General features: G+C 37.6%; 1 protein-coding gene across 1 annotated transcript in view; it reads right to left on the reverse strand.

Annotated features, from left to right (window-relative positions):
* pals2b (protein associated with LIN7 2, MAGUK p55 family member b) overlaps positions 1-22,785 on the reverse strand; it is a 30,631-nt gene that overhangs the window by 981 nt on the left and 6,865 nt on the right. Inside the window, exons 2-12 of the mRNA XM_053638402.1 lie at positions 20,992-21,110; positions 20,730-20,882; positions 20,483-20,635; positions 20,070-20,297; positions 19,394-19,525; positions 19,185-19,281; positions 15,179-15,247; positions 14,915-15,076; positions 12,463-12,665; positions 7,393-7,521; positions 4,238-4,418 (exon numbers count right to left, since the gene is read on the reverse strand). Coding sequence (XP_053494377.1) covers positions 4,242-4,418; positions 7,393-7,521; positions 12,463-12,665; positions 14,915-15,076; positions 15,179-15,247; positions 19,185-19,281; positions 19,394-19,525; positions 20,070-20,297; positions 20,483-20,635; positions 20,730-20,882; positions 20,992-21,108 — 1,620 coding nt within the window. The 5' untranslated portion in view covers positions 21,109-21,110 and the 3' untranslated portion in view covers positions 4,238-4,241. The remainder of the gene's footprint in view (positions 1-4,237; positions 4,419-7,392; positions 7,522-12,462; positions 12,666-14,914; positions 15,077-15,178; positions 15,248-19,184; positions 19,282-19,393; positions 19,526-20,069; positions 20,298-20,482; positions 20,636-20,729; positions 20,883-20,991; positions 21,111-22,785) is intronic.

The following is a 22,785-nucleotide window of genomic DNA, read 5'->3' on the forward strand; positions in this document are numbered from 1 at the left end:
GACATGGCACACTAAATGCTGTGGAACTAGCTGTAATGAGGTCAGTGTCAAAATAACCTCTAAAAGATCAACATAAAGAACAACATGCCACCAAACATTTAGCTAAAATTATAACACAGACACAAAGTGAATAAATTAACAGTATGTCACAAAATAGGCTTTATAAGACTATGTGTTCAGTGATACTGCTTTCGCTACTGGATTTGAAGGTGTACAGTAGGGATATGTTGCACATCAAGACACACCAACGGGTGTTTTTAATTCTCAATCCTCATACATAATAGAATAGATACTGACCTTCATTTATGCCACATACAGTGATGCTTGAAAGTTTGTTCTACATTTCTGCAGAAATATGACCTAAAATATCATCAGATTTTAAGTCCTAAACATCAAGTCCTAAAAGTAGACAACAAGAAGCTAATTAATCAAATGAGAAAGAAAAATATTATACTTGATCATTTATTTATTGAGGAAACTGATCCAAATGTTACATATCTGTGAGTGGCAAAAGTATGTGAACCTTTGCTTTCAGTATCTGATGTGAGCCGCTTGTGCAGCAACTAAATGTTTCCAGTAACTGTTGATCAGTTCTGCACATCGGCTTGGAGGTATTTTAGCCCATTTCTCAGTACAGAACAGCTTCAACTCTGGGATGTTGGTGTGTTTCCTCACATGAACTGCTTGCTTCAGGTCGTCCCACAACATTTCTATTGGATTAAGGTCAGGACTTTGACTTGGCCATTCCAAAACATTAACTTTATTCTTCTTTAACCATTCTTTGGTAGAGTGACTTGTGTGCTTAGGGTCGTTGTCTTGCTGCATGACCCACTTTCTCTTCAGATTCAGTTCATGGACAGATGTCCTGACATTTTTCTTTAGAATTTGCTGGTATAATTCAGACCGCATTGTTCCATTAATGATAGCAAGCTGTCCAGGCCCAGATGCAGCAAAACAGGCCCAAACCATGATACTACCACCACCATGTTTCAGAGATGGGATAAGGTTCTTATGCTGGAATGCAGTGTTTTCCTTTCTCCAAATATAATGCTTCTCAATTAAACCAATTTTTTTTTATTTTGGTCTCATCCATCCACAAAACATTTTTCTATTAGCCTTCTGGCTTGTCCATGTGAATTTTAGCAAACTGCAGATGGGCAGCAGTGTTCTTTTTGAAGAGCAGTGGTTTTCTCCTTGCAACCCTGCCATGCACACCATTGTTGTTCAGTGTTCTCCTGATGGTGGACTCATGAACATTAACATTAGCCAATGTGAGAGAGGCCTTTAGTTGCTTAGAAGTTACCCTGGGTTCCTTTTTGACCTCATGGACTATAACACGTCTTGCTCTTGGAGTGATCTTTGTTGGGTGACCACTGCTAGGGAGGGTAACAATGGTCTTGAATTTCCTCCATTTGTACACAATCTGTCTGAATGTGGATTGGTGGAGTCCTAACTCTTTAGAGATGGTTTTGTAACCTTTTCCAGCCTGATGAGCATCAACGACTCTTTTTCTGGAGGTCCCCAAAAATCTCATTTGGTCGTGCCATGATACACTTCCACAAACATGTGTTGTGAAGGTCAGACTTTGATAGATCCCTGTTCTTTAAATAAAACAGGGCTCTCTCTCACCTGATTTCAATCAATGTCATGACAAACACCTGACACTTCATTTCACATTCAAATTAACTGCTAATTCAAGAGGTTCACACACTTTTGCCAGTCACAGATATGTAATATTGCATAATTTTCCTCAATAATTAAATGACCAAGTATAATATTTTTGTCACATTTGTTTAATTGGGTTATCATTGTCTACTTTAAGACTTTTGTGAAAATCTAATGATGTTTTAGGTCATACAGTGCTTAGTCTTAGAATAGTCATACTATTCACAGCGCTTAACTTTTTCCACATTTTGTTATGTTACAGCCTTATTCCAAAATTGATTAAATTCATTATTTTCCTCAAAATTCTACAAACAATACCCCATAATGACAACGTGAAAGAAGTTTGTTTGAAATCTTTGCAACTTTAATAAATAAAATCCAACAAATAAACAAAAAAGCACAAGTATTCACAACCTTTGCCATGACGCTCAAAATTGAGCTCAGGTACATCCTGTTTCCACTGATCATCCTTGAGATGTTTCTACAATTTAATTGGAGTCCACCTGTGGTAAATTCAGTTGACTGGACATGATTTGGAAAGGCACACACCTGTCTCTTGTTAAGGTCCCACAGTTAATAATGCATGTCGGAGCACAAACCAAGCCAAGAAGTCCAAGGAACTGTCTGTAGACCTCCGAGACAGGATTGTATCGAGGCACAGATCTGGGGAAGGGTACAGAAATATTTCTGCAGCATTGAAGGTCCCAATGAGTACAGTGGCCTCCATCATCCGTAAATGGAAGTAGTATGGAACCACCAGGACTCTTCCTAGAGCTGGCCGCCCGGCCAACCTGAGCGATCGGGGGAGAAGGGCCTAATCAGGGAGGTGACCAAAAACCCGATGGTCACTCTGACAGAGCTCCAGTGTGTCTCTGTGGAGAAAGGAGAACCTTCCAGAAGAACAACCATCTCTGCAGCACTCCAATCAGGCCTGTATGGTAGAGTGGCCAGACGGAAGCCACTCCTCAGTAAAAGGCACATGACAGCCTGAAGGGAGTTTGCCAAAAGGCACCTGAAGGACTCTCAGTCCATGAGAAACAAAATTCTCTGGTCTGATGAAACAAAGATTGAAGCGTCATGTCTGGAGGAAACCAGACACCAGTCATCACCTGGCCAATACCATCCCTACAGTGAAGCATGGTCATGTCAGCATCATGCTGTGGGGATGTTTTTCAGCGGCAGAAACTGGGAGACTAGTCAGGATAGAGGGAAAGATTTATGCAGCAATGTACAGAGACATCCTTGATGAAAACCTGCTCCAGAGCGCTCTGGACCTCAGACTGGGGCGAAGGTTCATCTTCCAACAGGACAACGACCCTAAGCACACAGCCAAGATAACAAAGGAGTGGCTACAGGACAACTCTGTGAATGTCCTTGAGTGGCCCAGCCAGAGCCCAGACTTGAACCCAATAGGTCCTGCAAAGAAGAATGGGAGAAACTGCCCAAAAATAGGTGTGCCAAGCTTGTAACATCATGCTCAAAAAGACTTGAGGCTGTAATTGGTGCCAAATGTGCTTCAACAAAGTATTGAGCAAAGGCTGTGAATACTTATGTACATGTGCTTTTTTTGTATTTTATTTTTAATAAATTTGAAAAGATTTCAAACAAACTTCTTTCACGTTGTCATTAAGGGGTTATTATTTGTAGAATTTTTAGGAAAATAATGAATTTAATCCATTTTGGGATAAGGCTGTAACATAAAAAATATGGAAAAAGTGAAGCGCTGTGAATAGTTTCCGGATGCACTGTATGTACGCAGAAATATAGAAGATTCTTCACAAACTTTCAAGCACCTCTGTATATAAAGTAGTTATTGCACTTTATACCACAGCACATTGAATTCTCCATTCTGATTGGTCAGAAGGTGTTGATTACATTTCTATAACAGCAGCTCTTGGCAGAAGAAAGATTTATATTAATCCACTTCTAGTTCTAGTAAATTATCATTTCTATAGTAACAGCTTACACATGGACTTGTATACATTATACATCTGAAAATCTGATGTTTTAAGTCAGATTTATGCAGATATATAGAAAATTCTAAAAGGTTTAGAAGAAATTCTTTCTTAGCATATCCTAGCTCGTTAGTAAGCTGGGGTCATAGTGCAGGGTCAGCCATGATACATCGCCCCACAGCAGATAGTGTTATGGGATTACTCAAGGGCACAGAGGCAGCTTGTCAGTGCTGGGGCCTGAACTCCTAACCTACGGATCAATAACCTAGAGCCACCACTCTCCTACATATGCCTTTGGCTAAGAGTAGTCACTTCTTAGCAGGAAATCCAGGAACTGTTCTCTATTAGAGCCCTTATCTATTAAACACTACATTCTAGAAATATGATGACATAACAGTTGTTTTTGGGGAAACCACACAAGTAGAGAAACAAATAAAGCAACTAAAATGGAACAATGTGGAAATATTTATGGCCCATGTTTTGAAATTGCAATGTGGGGAAAAAACAATATTTCCCCTAAATGTTCAAGTATAAAACTAGGTCATCTTCCCTTTGAGTAGAAGGAATACTGTATTGTCTACACACAATATTAATTGCTGCACAGCTCACACACTCACACCTTTAGTAAACCCAGTTGACAGGAACCCACTGTGGTTCAGAATAAAGTTTGTCCAAAGCCGCCTGTAGTGTTTCAAATGCAGTGTCCAGGTTGTCATTCACAATGGTGAGGTCAAAGTAGTGTCTATAAGTCCGCTGAATGCGAGTGCTCTCATCCACTCTCTTCTTTAGATCCACATCCTCAGAGAAAAAATACTTTGTGAATCAATCTGTTCACATGATTGTGTAATGAAACACACAATACTGTAGTCTGATCTTGGTAACATTAATATAATTGTTAACAAATAAGCAATTATTAACTAATGCTTTCATAATGATGAATTAAAACATATACTAATCTTTAGCACATCACAAAATAATGAAGCAGCCACTGAGTGATGAAGGGCCAATGGTGATTATAGTAAACCACTGACAACTTAACTCATGCTTGCAATATTAATAAAGACCATTTACATTCTGAAGGGTGTGTCTGGAAACAATGTAGATTAACCCCAACATTATACATGATAATGTCATTTAGAGCTTTCTATATTTTTGTTTTCTACGTCTTCCAAATCAAAACTAAACCCTAACACAGGATATACTGTATTATAAATACATGAAACATGTATGAATCATAAGTTTACAATCACAACCACAGCTACTCTTAATAGTATACAGTCATGTGAAAAAATAAGTACACCCCACTGAAATTGTTGGCTTTTCTTACATTTGGACAAGCAAACATTTATTCCTCTTTGAAACAGTGCCTATTAATGAAGTTGATACATTCTATCAAATGACATATGTACATTTTGTAGTAATTTTCACAAATTAAATTGACAAAAAAAAAGTATCAGTCACATGGAAAAAGTAAGTACACCCCTACATTTATCACACCTTCAAATTCATAAAATTAGAATCAAGTGTTGAAGATTGGGTGCCAGTGATTAGAACCTGCTTAGGGAGTGCAGGTGGGACCGGTCTTATTTATACCCCTCTCATATCTAGTGTTTGGTGTTCCCTTTGCTATTGAGGTGTGTGGTGTCATCATGCCAAGATCTAAAGATTTCTGTACGGCCTTCAGGAAAAAGGATGTGGATGCCTAGGAGTCTGACAAGATCTCCAAATTATTTGAAATACTTAATTCCACTGTAAGGAAAATCATCTAAAAAAGAGCACAGATTTCAAATGACTTCCAATTTGTCCAGGGCTGGCCATCCGAGCAAATTCAACCCAAGAGCAGACCGTCTGATGCAAAAAGAAGTCTCAAAGAATCCCAAAATTTCATCACGAGATCTGCTAGTAAGTCTTGCAAGTGTTGGTGTCAAAGTGCATTCTTCTACAATCAGACAGAGACTGACCTGCATAGGAGACATGCCATGAAAAAGCCTTTGCAAGTCTACAGTTTGTCAATGAGCATATAGGCAAAGACCAGGCCTTTTGGAATAATGACGAATCAAAGACAGAGTTGTTTGGCCACAGTAACAGCGACATGTTTGGCGTAGACCATAGACAGCTTTTTAAGAAAAAGCACCTCATACTGACTGTGAAGCACAGTGGTGGAAATGTTATGGTTTGGGGTTGCTTCACTGCCTCAGGGACTGGACAGCTTGCATACATTGATTCAATTATGAATTCTGCATCATATCAAAGAGAGTGCTTGAAGATAATGTGAGGTCATCCGTCCAAAATTTGAAGCTGAACCGAAAGTGGATCTTTTGACAGGATAATGATCCTAAGCACAGTAGCAAATCCACCAAGGAATGGCTCAAAAAGAAGAAATGGAGGATTATGGAATGGCCTAGTCAAAGCCTGGATTTGAATCCCATTGAAACGTTCTGGGGGGATTTGAAACGGGCAATGCATGCAAGAAAACACTCAAACATCTTGCAACTGAAAGAATATTGCATAGAAGAGTGATAAAAATTCCAGCAAGCTTGGTGGATAATTATGTAAAATGCCTACAAGAAGCTAAATGGGAAGCTAAATGGGAAGCTGCAATACCAGCTTCTGAGGCCAAGGGTTTATTTACTTTTTCCACAGAAGAATATCATATCTATCGATATTTCTGTTGAATAAATGATTGAAAAAGCAAATTTTCCTTGTGGTTTTGTTTCAAAGATGATCAAATATTCGCTTGTATGTCAAAAAAGCCAACAATTTCCATGGGGTGTACTTATTTTTACATGACTATGCTCTAGGCTTCACAGAGTGCTTGAATTGATCAAGATCCTATGAGGTCATCACCATACCCACTTCTTTATTTATTTATTGTCTCAAAGCAACTTGTTAGTGGTGTTGGCTTGAAAGTGCAAATGTAGGGCGGAGTAACACTCGTAAGGAAAGCCCCATCTGCCCTCCGCATGCGAGAGTTAACGGATGCCCACCATTGGCTAGTTTCTCTGTGATTGATAGGGGAGAGATTATGCCACCCCTCCCACCCTGACAGCATAGCCAATTTTGCTTTCTTGGACTCATGGCCACAGATTGCTGTGGCATATTCGGGATCTGAACTCACAATTTCTCATCATGTCTTATGTTTAGCAGTGTTTACTGTTATTACAGAAATGTGTTCATGGTTTGTCCATGCTGGCATCGTCTCTGCCAGCACATGGTCTTGTTTTTGTTTATACCTACTGCCCAGGAGGAATCAATAAGGTTTTGTTAACTATGACCAGTGGGAGTGAATTATGCAGTTAACCACCAAGCCTTTTATTTGTTCTCTATGTGCAGGTTTTCCAATTACAGTAGTTCCTGGTCAAGCTTCTTTGTCATTGATAGCTAGACAGAATTAGCTTATTAATTCATCAAATCAGCTAACAAGATGTTATTGCTAAACTATTACCATTTTAGTGGCTTTTCATAACTCAGAGACTGCTGCAAATGTCTTTATTTCATGATGCACTAAGGATTTGTACATGTATTAATTCATCATTATGAAAGAATAAGTATTAATTAATATGTGTAGCAAGGACTCAGGACATTTCCCTTCCTGCAAGCAGAGGCAGTGCTACCTTGAATTCTAGTGCTACCTCTGACATCTCACACACTTCCATGTTGCTCCCTGACTGTCTGAGAATTAGGCACTAGAGAAATAAATAAATAAAATAAAATGAGGTCTTTACTCAAATCATCTCATGTGAGATGTGATGTGGGCTTGATTTGTACGTACTGTGAGCTGTTTGGTTGTGAATCCTGCATCGCAGACAGCTTTGTGCATAGCTTTCAGGGTTTCGAACTCAGGAGCCGCTATGAACACTACATAGGGCATAAACTCCGCTGTTCGCAGCACCTTCAGAGCCTGTGCAAAGAGCCAGTGGGGAAAAACATCTTTAGCCACGATTTAATCAGCCTCCAAAACTGATCAGAATGTAGGCTGTGTAGACTAGCATATTTGTAACAGGAGATGCCAAGAATATAGTGAGAGTATGTGTTACTAAGAGGACAGGAAAGAGGTCGGAGGTAGTTATAAAGGCAAACATTAGGCATAAAATCTATTAGGGAATATTTAGATTGGAACAGAACTGAAATATATTGAAACTAATATATAGTCTGGTTTTTTTCACAATTTATCTTAACCTATACTTTTTATTTAAAATTTGTTAGTTTTATTTTATTTATTTTTTTAAAATAATTTTTTACTTGAAAGGAACCCTAATAATGTCTTGTCAGTATGAATTTGTCTCATTTATTTTGCCCAAAGGCTTTAACCTTTTTTTGGACTCAAATGTATTTAGCCACTATATTTATAGATTGGTTTATAAATTCATTTTAGTCTTTTTTCCCCACAAACTAATGAGTTGAATCAGGTGTTTTGGATAAGAGAAAACATTAAACTGCTACAGAGGACTGTAGTCTGAGGATCCCTATTAAACCTTGAACATTAACATAGTTTGCACCTTTTATTTTTGGACTAAGTAAAGTGTGTATGTTATGTAGGTATGTTTTTAGATCTTGGTAGATGCCAGATTTCCCCACAAGGATACAAATATCGGACATTTAGCTGGTCACCACAAGGAAAATAGTAAGTTACATATGTAACCACGAGAGTAGTAGAACAGTGTTTTAACATCTGTATACCTTCTTATGCGCATGCACACCTCGGCCATTGTTCCCTGGAACCTTATGGCTCAATTACTACTGCTTCACTGTTGGTACTAAGTGACTGGGTACCCTGGTAGTTATCCGCTATTCATAGAACCACCATTACATATTTAACCCTATCATTCTATTCCACCCCTGGTAACCACCAGAGGTTAGTGTTTTAACAGGTACTGTATAAGAGTTACATTTTTTAACACCATGTCAGCATCAAGTGCTATATTCCAGGCAGGAGAAAAGTTATAAATAATAAACGTATGTTTATAATAATAAATGTATAAGTGAATACATGGAGTGTTTTAACACCTCATAGGTTATTCATGTATGAATAACTTATACCAGCATGTTAAGAGGAAACAGCTCACTCTGAGTTCAGAGATGACTGTGACTCAATTGAGGCAGGCTACGCCAACACTACTCCACTTAGTGACTTTACAGCATACAGTTATGGAAGAGTAATGACAATCACACTATCTGGTGTTACTCAAAAGGATGTGACTGGTTTCCCTCAAGACTTCTTCCTCATGTTTTCATGGGAAGTATTTTCTTGCCACTGTTGCCTCTGGCTTGCTCATTGGGGATTTAAATATATATAAAAATATAATGTATATAAAATATTTTATAAATTAAAAATAAAAAGTGCTACATAAATAAAATTTAATAGAACTTATCTACCAGGAAAAAAACATCCATACTTAGCAGTAACTGACCAATCCAGTTTTGTTGGTAAAGAGCCACCTGTGCCTAGACAACGCAGGTAGAAAGAACCTGAGGGCCAGCCAGAGTGGCTGTAAAACAAAGACGGTAGTGGACTTTAGGAGGACATAATCTACACTCCAGCCTATATACAAAATAGCAATGGAACACCTGTGGAACAATTGTCAAGTTTCAGATTCTTATGTGTAAACTTCACCATTGACCTCACATGGACTCTGAATTCCTCACTTTTAGCTAAAAAGGCACACCAATGCTTCTACTTCTCGAGGAAATTGAAAAAGCAGGTATGTGATCTTTACCAGCTTCTACAAGAGTATCATTGAGTCTGTCCTGACCCACAGCATTACAGTCCGATATGGTAATTGTACTGAATCAGATAAGAAAACACTCCAGGAATGCCCAGCAAGTCATTGGCACCAGCCTCCCTAATATTAACATCTACAAGGAATGATGTAAAAGGAGGGCCCAAAGCATCTGGGCAATCTCCACTCATCCATCATACAACCTGTTCACTGGGGAAAAGACTGCGTAGCATTCGAGCCAAATCCTCGAGACTCATGAGAGTGTGTGTTTATATTTATTTTTATATTATTTTTTATATATATACACACACACATTATATATATATATATATATATATATATATATATATATATATATATATAATGTATGTCTGTCTGTCTGTATGTATGTATGTGTATATATATGTATGTGTATATATATGTGTATATATATATATATATATATATATATATATATATATATATATATATATATATATATATACACATATACACACATATATACACATACATACAGACAGACAGACATACATTATATATATATATATACACACACACACACACACACACACACACACACACACACACTAGTGTGTGTACATATACGAGTACTTGTATATAATCACACATACATATAAATACACATATACAATGGATATAAAAAGTCTACACACCCCTTTTAAAATTTTAGGTTTTTGTGAGGTTAAATCATGTCAGAACATTTTCTACCTTTACTGTGAAATTGCAACTAGAAATAAATGTGAAAAACGGTAAGAATCATTTTAGGGGGGTGGGAAGAAAAAAAGTTACAATACCTGATTACATAAATGTGCGCACCTCTAAACTAATACTTTGTTGAAACACCTTTTGATTTTATTACACCACTTGGTGTTTTTGGCTAAGAGTTTACCAGCATGGCATATCTTGACTTAATATTTTTCCACTTTTCCTTGTAAAAACATTCCACATCCATCAAATTGTGAGGGCATTTCCTGTGTACAGCCTGCTTCAGGTCACCCACAGATTTTTAGCAGGATTCAGGACTGTGCTCTGGCTCGGCCATTCAAAAACATTTATCTTTTGGTTAAGCCATTCCTTTGTTGATGTGGATGTTTGGGTCAATATCATGCTGAAAGGTGAAATTCCTTTTCATCTTCAGGTTACTAGCAGACACCTGAATGTTTTGCATTAAAATCGACTGGTATTTTTTAGCTGTTCGTGCTTCCCTCCACCTTGATAAAAGCCCCAGTTTTGGCTGAAGAAAAGCAGCCCTAAAGCATGATGCTGAGAACTCCATGCTTCATGGAGATAACGAAGAGAGTAATCAGAACTTTTCGGACATTCCTGCAGCTCCTTTAATGGTGCTGTAAGTCTCTTGGCATCCTCCCTGGTAAGTTTGGAGGGATGTCCTGTTCCTGCTAATGTTACCCTTCTCCACTTCTTGTTGATGGCCTTCACAGATTTCCATGGAACAGTATGTTTTGGAAATTCTTTTAAACCCCTCTCCTGATCAACATCTTTCTACAAGTGAGACACTGTACATGCTTTGTCAGCTCTCTGCAGACCATGGCTTCAGCGGTCAGACGAAACCAAGAAGATGTGAAGAAAATCCTAGAAACAGGAACAGCTGATCTTTATTTGGGGTTGATCAGAATAATTTCACTGATGACAGCTGTATGATAATTACTTTTTAACACGTGCTTGAATGTGATTGGTTAATTGTGAACACAGCCACATCCCAAATTATACACACTTATGCAACCAGGTTATTGTAACTTTTTTGTTTTCCTGTTTTTCCCTAAAATGTTTGATTGTTCACTTAATATTTATATGTTGTAGTTCCCAATAGTAATTTGTTTTTTTTTTTTTACATCACAAAACATGAAAACCTTTAACATTTTGACAGGGGTGTGTAGACTTTTTATATCCATTGTGTGTATATAGTAATGTATGTATATAGCAATGTTTTGCTTTTTGTATGTCATATTTAATGTCTGTCTGATGTCTCCCTGACTCAGGAGAAACTGTATTTCATTCAATCCTCAGCCTTGTGTTGAGCTAGAATGGCAATAAACTTACATACTTAAAGTGTTCAGTAAGAATAAAGGGAACAATGGCCTTTAAAGCCTTCAAACAATCAACTATGTTATTTCATATTAAAATACTAAGTTGTACAGCCACCATGGCAGACATTGATGTGTGCACACACACACAAGAAAGGTCATCTACTGGTATTTCAGCCATAATTATACACGTCTTTTTTTTTAATTTATTTTGCAAATAAAAACTGCTTTTATTTAAAAACCCAGTAGGTTTCCTTTTGGCTACTTGCATTAAAGTTAGGGTTAGATTTAGGTGTAAGCATCGCATTAATCGGCTGCATTAATAGTTATGTTAATGGAAGGCCCTCACAAGGATAGTAAGACAAGCACACAGTGGCTACGGGGACACGGTCCAGCATTGGCTGTGGACGGAGAGAAGGCAGGTCGAACCGGCAGGTAAGGTGTAATGGTTCTCACCTGTGTGTAATTAGTGAGAGCTGTGTCTCTGTGCTTTCAGTTCTCCCTCATAGAGGCCAGAGAGAGAGAGCAACTGAGAGAGATAAAGCCAACCAGCACTGAGCCGTGTGTGCGCGCGTGTGTGTGTATAATATAAAGCGGTTTTTGAGTTGTTCCAAGCCTGCCTCCAACTTAATTTCCTCCCTGAACTTGTGAAGCAGTAAATGTACAAGCAGGATAAGAATGTCTGCATGTATATTAGTGGTGCTTTGACCTTGTTTAAAAAAAACAAACAAACTATCAATTGAAACATTCAAATGAAAAGCCACTGTTTAACAAATCATTTTTAGGCTACTAAAATGTCAATGCCCTGTGCAGATCTCATTGACCGGGACTGTGATGCTGCAAATTTCAGCTATGTATATAATATTAAATTTACTCCAAACAGATTCAAAAAGATTTTTCAGGGGAAATCAGAAGAATACTTCGAAGACTAGGTTTAAACACCTTCACTAGGACACACAATTAAGATTGCATAAGGTAAAATGTCTCTAAAGACAAAATCAAAGTGTGATGCTTTCAAAGATTTACATAAATGAAAATTAACGGCTTCAGTTTATGGACCTGAGGGTTGATGTCCAGGATGCAGGTGCGTCCTGTGTTCACCACTTCATGAATAGAACTTATCTTGGTGCCATACAGGTTGCCATCATACTCGCCGTGCTCCAAGAAACATCCCAATTTAATGTCCATCTCCATGTCCATCCTTGGCACAAACTGGTAAGTCTGACCATTGTGTTCATCCTCTCGAGGCCTTCTAGATGTGACTGAATGACAGGAAAGGATTTAATGAAGCATCTTAGTAGAATTTAAGGATTCAAGGAAGCATCTAAACATGCTGGATAATTCCCGACTTCATTTTCAGAGAAAGACAGAGTGGACAAGCTCTTACATGCCTTTGTGTTTTCCTTCCACAGACTGAATAAATGGTTTATATATTCACTTTGCCATTGTTGAAAATCTCCATTTACATGTCTGTTACAGTGCTGTGGAAAAAGTATTTGCCCTATCCTGATTTCTTCTGGTTTTTGTGTACATCATGGTAAATATTTCAGAAATTAAAACAAAATCTAAAATAAAACAAAGGCAGCCTGAGTAAACACAAAATACAGTTTTTAAATTCTAATGTTATTTATTGAAGCAAAAAAGTTATCCAATACCAACTGGGCCTGTCTGAAAATGTATTTGTCCCCATAGTTACTAAATCCCCAAATCTATGAAACTGCATTCATAATGGGGTTCAGCTGGACTAGACATAACCAGGCCTGATTACTGCAAACCCTGTTCAATCAAATCAGCACTTAAATAGAACTTTTTCAACAGCATGAAGTTGGTTAAAAGGTCTTACTCAGTAACACACAATGCCATAGAAATTACAGAAATGATGAGGAAGAAGGTGATTGAAATACATCAGTCTGGGAAGGGTTACAAAGCTATTTCAAAGGCTCTGAGACTTCAAAGGACCACAGTGACATTATCTCCAAATGGAAAAACTCAGCACAGTAGTGAACTTTCCCAGAAGAAGCTGATCTTCCAAAATAACTCCAAGAGCACAGCAACGACTCAACCAGGAAGTCACAAAAGAGCCAAGGACAACATCAAAGGACCTACAGGCCTCTCTTGCATCAATAAAGGTCACTGTTCATGACTCTGCTATCAGAAAGACACTGGGCACAAATGAAATCTATGGAAGAGTGGTGATGTGAAAACCACTGCTAACCCAGAAGAACATTAAGGCTCGTCTGAATTTTGCCAAAACCTTGATGATCCTCAAACCTTTTGGAAGAATGTTCAGTGTATTGATGATTTAAAGTGGAACTGTTTGGAAGACAGGGGTCCCGTTATATCTGGAGTATATCAAACGCAGAATTCCACAAAAAGAACATCATACCTACGGTCAAGCATGGTGGTGGAAGTGTGATGGTGTGGGGATGCTTTGCTGCTTCAGGACCTGGGCAACTTGCAATAACTGAAGGAAATATGAATTCTGCTCTCTATCAGAAAATCCTGAAGGAGAATGTTCGGTCTTCAGTCCGTAAGTTGAAACTCAAGCTCAACTGGATTATGCAGCACAACAGTGATCCAAAGCATCAGAATAAGTCCTAGTCCTAGAAATAAGTGAAAGTCTGATCTCCAGTTTTCTGAAGCGTTTGGTTGCAGTTTTTGCTGCTAAAGCAACCAGATTTTAAGTTTAATGGGGGCAATTAGTTTTTCACATTCGTGATCGGTGTTTGCTTCAATAATTTTTTTTTTAAAACTGCACTGCATGTTTACTCAGGTTGCCTTTGATTTATGTTACTTGAAGATCCAAAACTATTTAGTATGAGATATACACAAAACCAAAAAAAAAAAAAGGAAAAAAAAAAAAAATCAGGAAATAGTTTTTCACAGCACCGTACTGTACATCCAAAGATGTACATGCAAGAAGCCTTTACTGACATTATCAGAGGGTGTGAAACACAGTGAACTCTCATTTAGTTATTATTCAGTTGTCAAATGAAAGAGATACTGTAAAAATATAGTAAAACATGTTTTCAATGAACAGCACAAATGGTGTTGCATACAAAAACATGACGCGCTATGTTTTAGTAAAGATATGGCAACCGTGCACTAATGATTGGTAGACATATAGACTTCTATAACAAATGAGTGTTACAGTTGTCTTACGGCAGTGGTACATTGACAAGTGGACAATTGTGACAACTATACACTTTGTCCTTACACATATTTTTTTATTTAAAAAAGTATAATAGTTTTTAAACTAATTTTGTGGGTAGACAGATAAAAGAAACACTAAGTAGAAAAATCAGACATTTTCCATCCTCAGTTCTTGTTATACCAGTGTGGTATAACATACATAAAAAAATATATATATATATTTGTGTACACAAAAATTCTGACTGTGAAAGCAATTAGATTCAAAAGTTTAAATGCAGTTTATTCTACCCTTAAATGAGTTATTAAATGGATTATACACTTCTTTTGACTGGATAGCAATTTTAATGTCAGTACTCACATGGTACCGGGATTCCATAACGGTCAGGATGCAGCACCAACAGACGGTTTTTCAGACTGCGGCGGCCCACTCCCTGTGGTCCGATCAGAACCAGCGTTCTCCTCTGGAATGGTGGCATGCATGCTACCTCCTCATAGATCTGCAGCTCGTGACTGTCAAATTCTACATTCCATCCATTGCCAAAAATACAGCATGTTCAGTCACATCCACATTAAACAGATGGGTGCCAACATTCACCGGAGAATAAAGCACCGAGTGACTTACCTGCATTCCTCGAAGTGAGGTACATCTTTTTTTTCTTCATTTTACCATTCACTGTTCCACATAAGATCCCTAGCAGTAAAAAAAAAAAAGGGGGGGGGGGTTGGCAGGGGGCATTCACACATGTATTAAGTGCACACAAATGACATATGGGTTGATATTGTAACAGGAATTCAAAATAAAGTCAAAATGTCTACGGCCATCTAGTGCCTGGCTGCAGTACAATTTTTAACATATCCATTCTAATGTTCTTGAATAGGAAAGAACCCACACTTAAATTTTAATTTAAATCACAAATTATTTTTGGGAATAGTGTTCTGTCCTTTTTACAATTTTGGTTGACCATGATATCTCCCCCAACATTTTCCCTTACAGTACATGTATTTTATAGGAGTTATTTGATAGTAAATAAAAGGACGTGGTTGATGAGGTGATGAGACTAGTTTTGGACATGACAGTAGGGCCTCATGAATGTGCATGTGCTTTCCAGTATGAAGTTCTGTAGCACAGCCTTGTCTTGTTCTGCTGTAAACTGTACTAACAGACCTTCAGCAAAATATATATATATTTTATATATATATATATATATATATATATATATATATATATATATATATATATGTGTGTGTGTGTGTGTAATATATTATATATATATATATATATATATATATTATATATACACACACACACACACACACACACACACACACACAGACAGTGTCCCCCAAAAGTCTCCATACATAGGGGAAATGAACACTTTAGTTATACAGTCATGTGAAAAAGTAAGTACACCCATGGAAATTGTTGTCTGATATATTTGGACAAGCAAACATTTGATCATCTTTGAAACAGTGCCTATTAATAAAGTAGATATACTTGAACAAAACCACAAGAAAAAATAGCTTTTTCAATCATTTATTTAACAGAAATCAATAAAAGTGATATTGTTCTCTGGAAAAAGTAAATAAACCTTGGCCTCAGAAGTTAGTATTAACCCCTTTAGCAAAAATAACTTCTTGTAGGCAGTTTGCATAATTGTCCACCAGTCTCTGACATCGGCTTGCTGGAATTTTTGACCACTCTTTCACGCAATATTCCTTAAGTTGCAAGATGTTTGAGTGTTTTCTTGCATGTACTGCCTGTTTCAAATCCGCCCAGAACATTTCAATGGGATTCAAATCCGGGCTTTGACTAGGCCATTCCATAACCCTCCATTTCTTTTTTTGAGCCATTCCTTGATGGATTTGCTAGTGTGCTTAGGATCGTTATCCTGTCCAGGGCTCTTCAGTAACAATTTCTTTCAGGAGCACTAGTTACAAAAATTTAGGAGCACGGTTGAAGTTTAGTTTGTTTTTTTAGAGATGGTAACGTTAATGTGCCACAATTATAACACACACGTAGGCATGCGAAAACTTGAGCTTGTCAATTATGACAGAATTTTAGGAACATAGTGTGAGCCATGACAAATTAATTTACCTTCTGATAAAATAAATGTAATATTTTCAGTTCATTTTACAGACTGTATGCAAAAAAAAAAACAACCGTTAACCTGTTCCACCTTGTAAACAAATACAAAAAACCTCAATGTTCAGTGTTTGAAGTCTGCTCCTCTTAAATATATTTAAAGCTACAATATTAGACATTTTCCGCTGTCATGGTTCTGGGCTGGAGTCAGTTCTCGAACCGCTCTGTGTATATTGTGTATATATCTGAATAATCTCATATAGGATGTGATTGGATGAGTTCATTTATCCGTCAGATGCAAAGCACTTTAGTTTAATGGTGTTCATTAGGGACGCACCGATCAGGATTTTTACGACCGATCCAGATACCAATGTTTTTTTTGTTTAAGCTTTAATCAGGAGGTCTGTCATAAACTGTTAAATGTAAGCTTTCTGCTCATGGTCACTGTTAATTGAATTAAAATAATAGCAATGAGAAATACTGTTGGTTAATTGATAAATAAACAAGCATAAATGATTTATTTTTAAATATTTTAAAAAATAAAGAGTCCTAATTAAAAGTAGACTAACATAAGCATGATCCATATTAGGAAAAAGGCTAATAGCCTTCTAAGGAGATAGCAAACTAAGCTTAATGTCAAATTGATATTAAGTGCAACCCATAGTAATTAAACATTATTTCATTTCTCATTTTATTTATATTTTATGAAGTTATTATATCCATTTTTTATATTAAATGATTTATTTATAACTAAGCACATTTTCTCTGTCTTTACATTTTATTAGTTTTTTTTTGTTTGTTTATCAGTTGTTCCTTTTAGATCAGTTCCCACAGTACAGTGTTGCCATGTCTTCTGATAATATTGAGTTATTTTGGGGGATTAAATCAAAACAATCGAAACTGGAGTTGACTTTTCTAGTGATATCTGGCAACCCTGAGTTTAAATGAAGTGAACAGAGTTGTCTATTAGAGTTGCTGAAGAGCATGAAGGAGAGCAGCAGTGCACTGTTTGTTTACAGACTGAACAGTTGCTATGCTTGATTATGATTGGTGAGGAATTATTTAATAAAGAAGTCTGAATTAAAACCCACCTTGTAGCATTAGCATTATTATTAATTTACCACTGTCTCTACATGAGCAGGTCACAGGTTCAGGTCATTTTGCGGGAACAATAAAAGATGGCGGCTGTGAGATTGGGAAGTTGAGAGAAGCAGATGATTACAGTGTTACTCATCATCATAATGGCTTTTTTGCAGTATTTTCACACTTGTTCGGTTCACTGAAGTGATGAAAAGCAGCGTGAAAGTAACTGTTGCGCGGTGTTGATGCATTTTGGAGTTTTAGTTTTTATTCCGATTGTATTATACAACTCTGAACAGGTCACTCACACCGGTGCTCCTAAATATTTTTTCACAGTCGCACAAAGAACTTTTCAGTCGCAAATGTGAGTGAAATGGTCACACTTTAGAGCCCTTCTGTCAAAAGGTCCACTTTCAGTTCAACTTCAACAGTCAGACAGATGGCCTCATATTATCTTCAAGCACTCTTTGGTATAATACAGAATTCATAGTTGAATCAATGAATGCAAGCGGTCCAGTCCCTGAATCAGTGAAGCAACCCCAAACCATAAAATTTCCACCACCGTGCTTCACATTTGGTATGAGGTGCTTTTCCTGAAAAGCTGTATTTGGTCTGCTGTTATTGGTCTGGTCTGGTCTGATGTTACTGTGGACAATCAACTCTATCTTTAATTTGTCTGTCCAGAGCACATTATTTCAAAAGGCCCCTACTTTGACTATATGCTCATTGGCAAACTGTAGTCTTGCAAAGGCATTTTCCTGGCACGTCTCCCATGCAGGTCAAATTTGTGTAATCTCTTTCTGATTGTAGAAGCATGCACTTCAACCAACAGTTGCAAGACTTACTAACAGATCTTGTGATGAAATTTTGGGATGCCTTGAGACTTCTTTTTGCATCAGACAGTCTGCTCTTGGGCTGAATTTACTGGGAATTTACTGAGTCGTTTGAAATCTGCGCCACTTGTAGATGCTTTTGCTTACAATGGAATGATGAATTTCAAATAATTTGAAGGTCTTTTTGAATCCCTTGAAGGACACAGAGGGATCCACAACCTTTTTTCTGAAGGCCATACAGAACTCTTTAGATCTTGGCATGATGACACCACACACCTCAATAACAAAGGGAACACCAAACACTAGATTTGAGAGGGGTATAAATAAGACCGGTCCCACCTGCACTCCCTAAGCAGGTTCTAATCACTGTCATCTAATCTTGAACACCGGATTCTAATTTTATAGATTTGAAGGTGTGTACTTACTTTTTCCATGTGACTTATTACTACAAAAAATGTTGTGCATCATTTGATAGAGTGCATCAAGTTTATTAATAGGCACTGTTTTAAAGAGGGTCAAATGTATTCTGGTCTTAATATGTCCATGGGGTGTACTTATTTTTTACACATATGTATGCATGTATTTTTTTCCTTATTTCACACATGTATCTGAATGTTCAAATTAGGATGTACCTGTTCTATCCAAGTCCTTAGGGACAAAAGCTTTCCTTTTCTCCTCCAGAAACTGACTGGGAATTAACCCTGTAGCCCCTCCCACATTATGACATGCCTGTTAAAACAACACAACCATCCAATGAAATGTTGCCATCCAAATTCTCAATGAACAAATCCAAATGAATACAAATCCTCTGTAAGCTCTTACCAAAGCAGTGAAATCATACCTGCCACCAGTTCAGGTCCTCTCTGTTGACTATCTGAAGAATATCACCCCTCTTGAAGGCGAGCCCGGCCTCTCTGCACGGAATCAGAGTGTCATTGGCTGGATTGTAGTCGAAATGTGGCTTTACATAAACCTAGCACACAGATGACGGGAGAACTTAATACAGCATGTGTATCTGAGCATTTATCAGGCATTAGTGGTCAAATACCATGCATTTAGATCTGCTCCACTAAAAATCATGCATGCATCTTCTATTCGAGTGTCTCTGTATTATATCACTGTTTAAACATGATTCCCTGATCTTACAGAGTCTACCTACTGTATTTTTTCTAAATTAGAGCAACAAAAAGTAACAGCTTAGTGTGTTTAAAGAGGTGTCAAGAGTGTGTGCAAATTTTGCCCTGCAAAATAAAATAGACTTTAAAAAGTCTGGGTGAGACCACAGGTTGTTTAGGCCAATTAGGAGGGAGCACACACATACAAACACACACACACACACACAAAAAGATCAGGTTTTTGTCAGAAAAGCATTAAACAAACATGTGTTAAAACATTACGTGTTATTAACATTGCTCCCAAAAGAGCTTTTGACCATAAAGAACCCTGATACCCCCAGCTGTTGAGTGCACCCACTGGCAGCATGCAGTTGTATGAGCATGCCCACGCATTACCGATACCTGTGGTGGTACTGCCGAATCTATGTAGCTTGGCAGGATTTTAAGTGTGATTCCTCCACTACTCTCTTTCAGTATCTCCTGTAGCTCCGTGGGGTTGTTGCCCACTTCCTGTCCATTCACTTCCTTTATGATATCACCTACATGGAGCAGGCCCTGCCTGTCAATCATCCCACCATAGAGAATCCGAGCAATCACCAGGTCATCTTTCTCTACCCGGAACGTGACTCCCTATTTTAAAGACACACACACATTAAATATGTTGACAAGTTATGCTCTGTATACTGGATCTTGAGAGGAAAACCTCAAGCACTATTTCTCCAAAACAGATATTCCTTTGTCACAAAGGATCAGTTCATCAGCAGTACATACTCCTTCTGCTATATTTATTAAACTACACTGACACACACACTAACCAGAGGTTCTCCGGCTTTCTTGTGGATGCCGATCATCCTGACAGCATCACCTTGCAGGAGTGCATTGTTGACTGCTGCTTCAATGGCAGGATCGACAGGGGGTGGAGCCTCATGGCATTTTGATGCCACCATATCATGGGCCTCCAGGAGAGACTAAGACATGGAAACAAAGAAGTTGACAAAACGATAAGACGAGGGGAGAAGCAAAGAGACAGAGAAAGGTAATGATCATACTGAAGTTACGTACCTGGAAGTGAGGCTGCTGAAGTATTCTCAATAGCTCTGTAGCACTGTCGTCTCTAATGGTCAGCCCACGAATTACCCCTAGAATCTCACTCAGTAGTTCAAGATTATTGTCCTGTACTGCCTCCAACTTCATATCCTCTAAATGCTTGTGAACCTACACACATACACGCACAAAATTCAATCCTGTCTTTCAACTATGGCTATCAGCTAATAATTACATCATTAGTGTAAGTCAAGTTTGTGAGGGAGAGATTCTGCAGTACCTTGGTGAGAGAGCAGACATTAGGGCTTTCCATGATGCCTTTGAGGAAGATGAGGTCGAGGTCACTGGCCTTGGTGGATTTCGGCAAGTCCCTCAGGTTACCAAACACTTGTTGCATGGCTACAGAATTAAAGAAGAAGTGAATCACTCACTCACACACACCCCGCCCACCCAACAGAAAAGCAGCTGTCTCATAGTCACATGCCACATCCATGAGTGCAGTGAATGTACTGCCAAAAAGCTGAATAAAGAATGACTGCTGCATTTAACGCTTAATTATTAATGCAGCTAATCAACACCCGGCTACACCTAAATTTAATTCTAAAAAAAACTTTTTTAAAAAATCGTTTGGCCCACAAATAGAAAATATGTAAATGTATTTTAGTCATGTTTAAGAATTCCATAACTATATACATCATAATCTTTGGTTTGTAAATACATAACAGGGTGAGTTTACACCGAGAACCAAAGAGAGCAAAACTGGCCTTCCTCTCAGGGTGGGAGGGGCATACTCTCTCTCCTCTGTCAGTCAGAGTGACACTAGCCATTTGTGGGCATCTGTGAGCTCATGCATGCAGAATAGGATTCAGTTTTCCTTCAAGTGTGTTACGCCACCCCATGGATGAGCAGCAATTTGAAAGGATGTGGTTGGCTGGTTTCACGTGTCTCAGAGGAAGTATGTGCTGCCACTCTTCCCAGATTGGTAGATGTGGTATTTTAGGGGACATTATTTTAGTTTGATGGAATTGGCAAGACTCCATGAACTCTATATGAACAATAAACTTTGGAGTAATGGCCTTGCAAATCACAGTCAGCTCTATAGGACATAGTGTTTTCAGAACCAGAAATAATTGTTTCAGAATATTCATACATTGAATTGTATTTGTGGGCCTATGGACATTTTATAAATGAAATGCATTATGTTGTAATGGGAATATAGGTTACTTTTAAATTATCAAACTGGACTGTACGGACCTCATTAAGGTAATATTTCACTAAAGGACACATTAAAGGCACAAAAGATCGCAGTGACAACGGAAGAGTATAGTTTAGTACCATTTTTCTGCGAGTGAAATGTTCAAGACAACAATGAACATGCATCAATTCGAAGTTTCTGCCTTCAATAGATGTTTTTGTGGACTCTAGTAAAGCTAGTACAAGATATTTAATTAATAATTACATAATTTAATTAATAATGTTAAGTTAATTTTTTTTTAGAGCGATATTGATAGTAAAATTGGTATCAAAGTCAAAATTCTGGATAGATATTAGAGATATAACCATCTAGGAACTTGAATGAAGAAGAAAGGAACATAACATCAAAATGAGAATGATAGCCACCTTCTTGTCCACAAAATGAAGGTTTGTTTCTAGTTCAATGCAAACTTAATTATTTAGTGCACAAAATAATGCATTCTCTTCACATTGTTGTTGATGAATAAAAGCTTTTATCCAATCTGAGGACTAAATACAAAAAGAGATTATTTAATTTTGTCATGAAACTAATGCATTTTATGACCGTGTTCTATACCGTGTCTGATGCTACTTGTTTATAAACTGAGTGAAAAATCCATCAAAAATTTAAATTTAGGAACAAGATTGACGTTAGCTACAGTGTTGGGGAAAGTTACTTTTAAAAAGTAATGCGCTACAATATTGAGTTACTCACTAAAAGAATAACTAATTGTGTTACTTAGTTACTTTTTATGGAAAGTAATGCGTTACGTTACTTTTTCTTATCTAGCTAAGGCTCGATCTCTTCCAGGCCTTGCAGGTGTTTTTTGACAGTTCTTTT

The sequence above is a fragment of the Ictalurus furcatus genome, chromosome 12 (genome assembly GCF_023375685.1).
Source record: "Ictalurus furcatus strain D&B chromosome 12, Billie_1.0, whole genome shotgun sequence".
Lineage (NCBI taxonomy): Eukaryota > Metazoa > Chordata > Actinopteri > Siluriformes > Ictaluridae > Ictalurus > Ictalurus furcatus.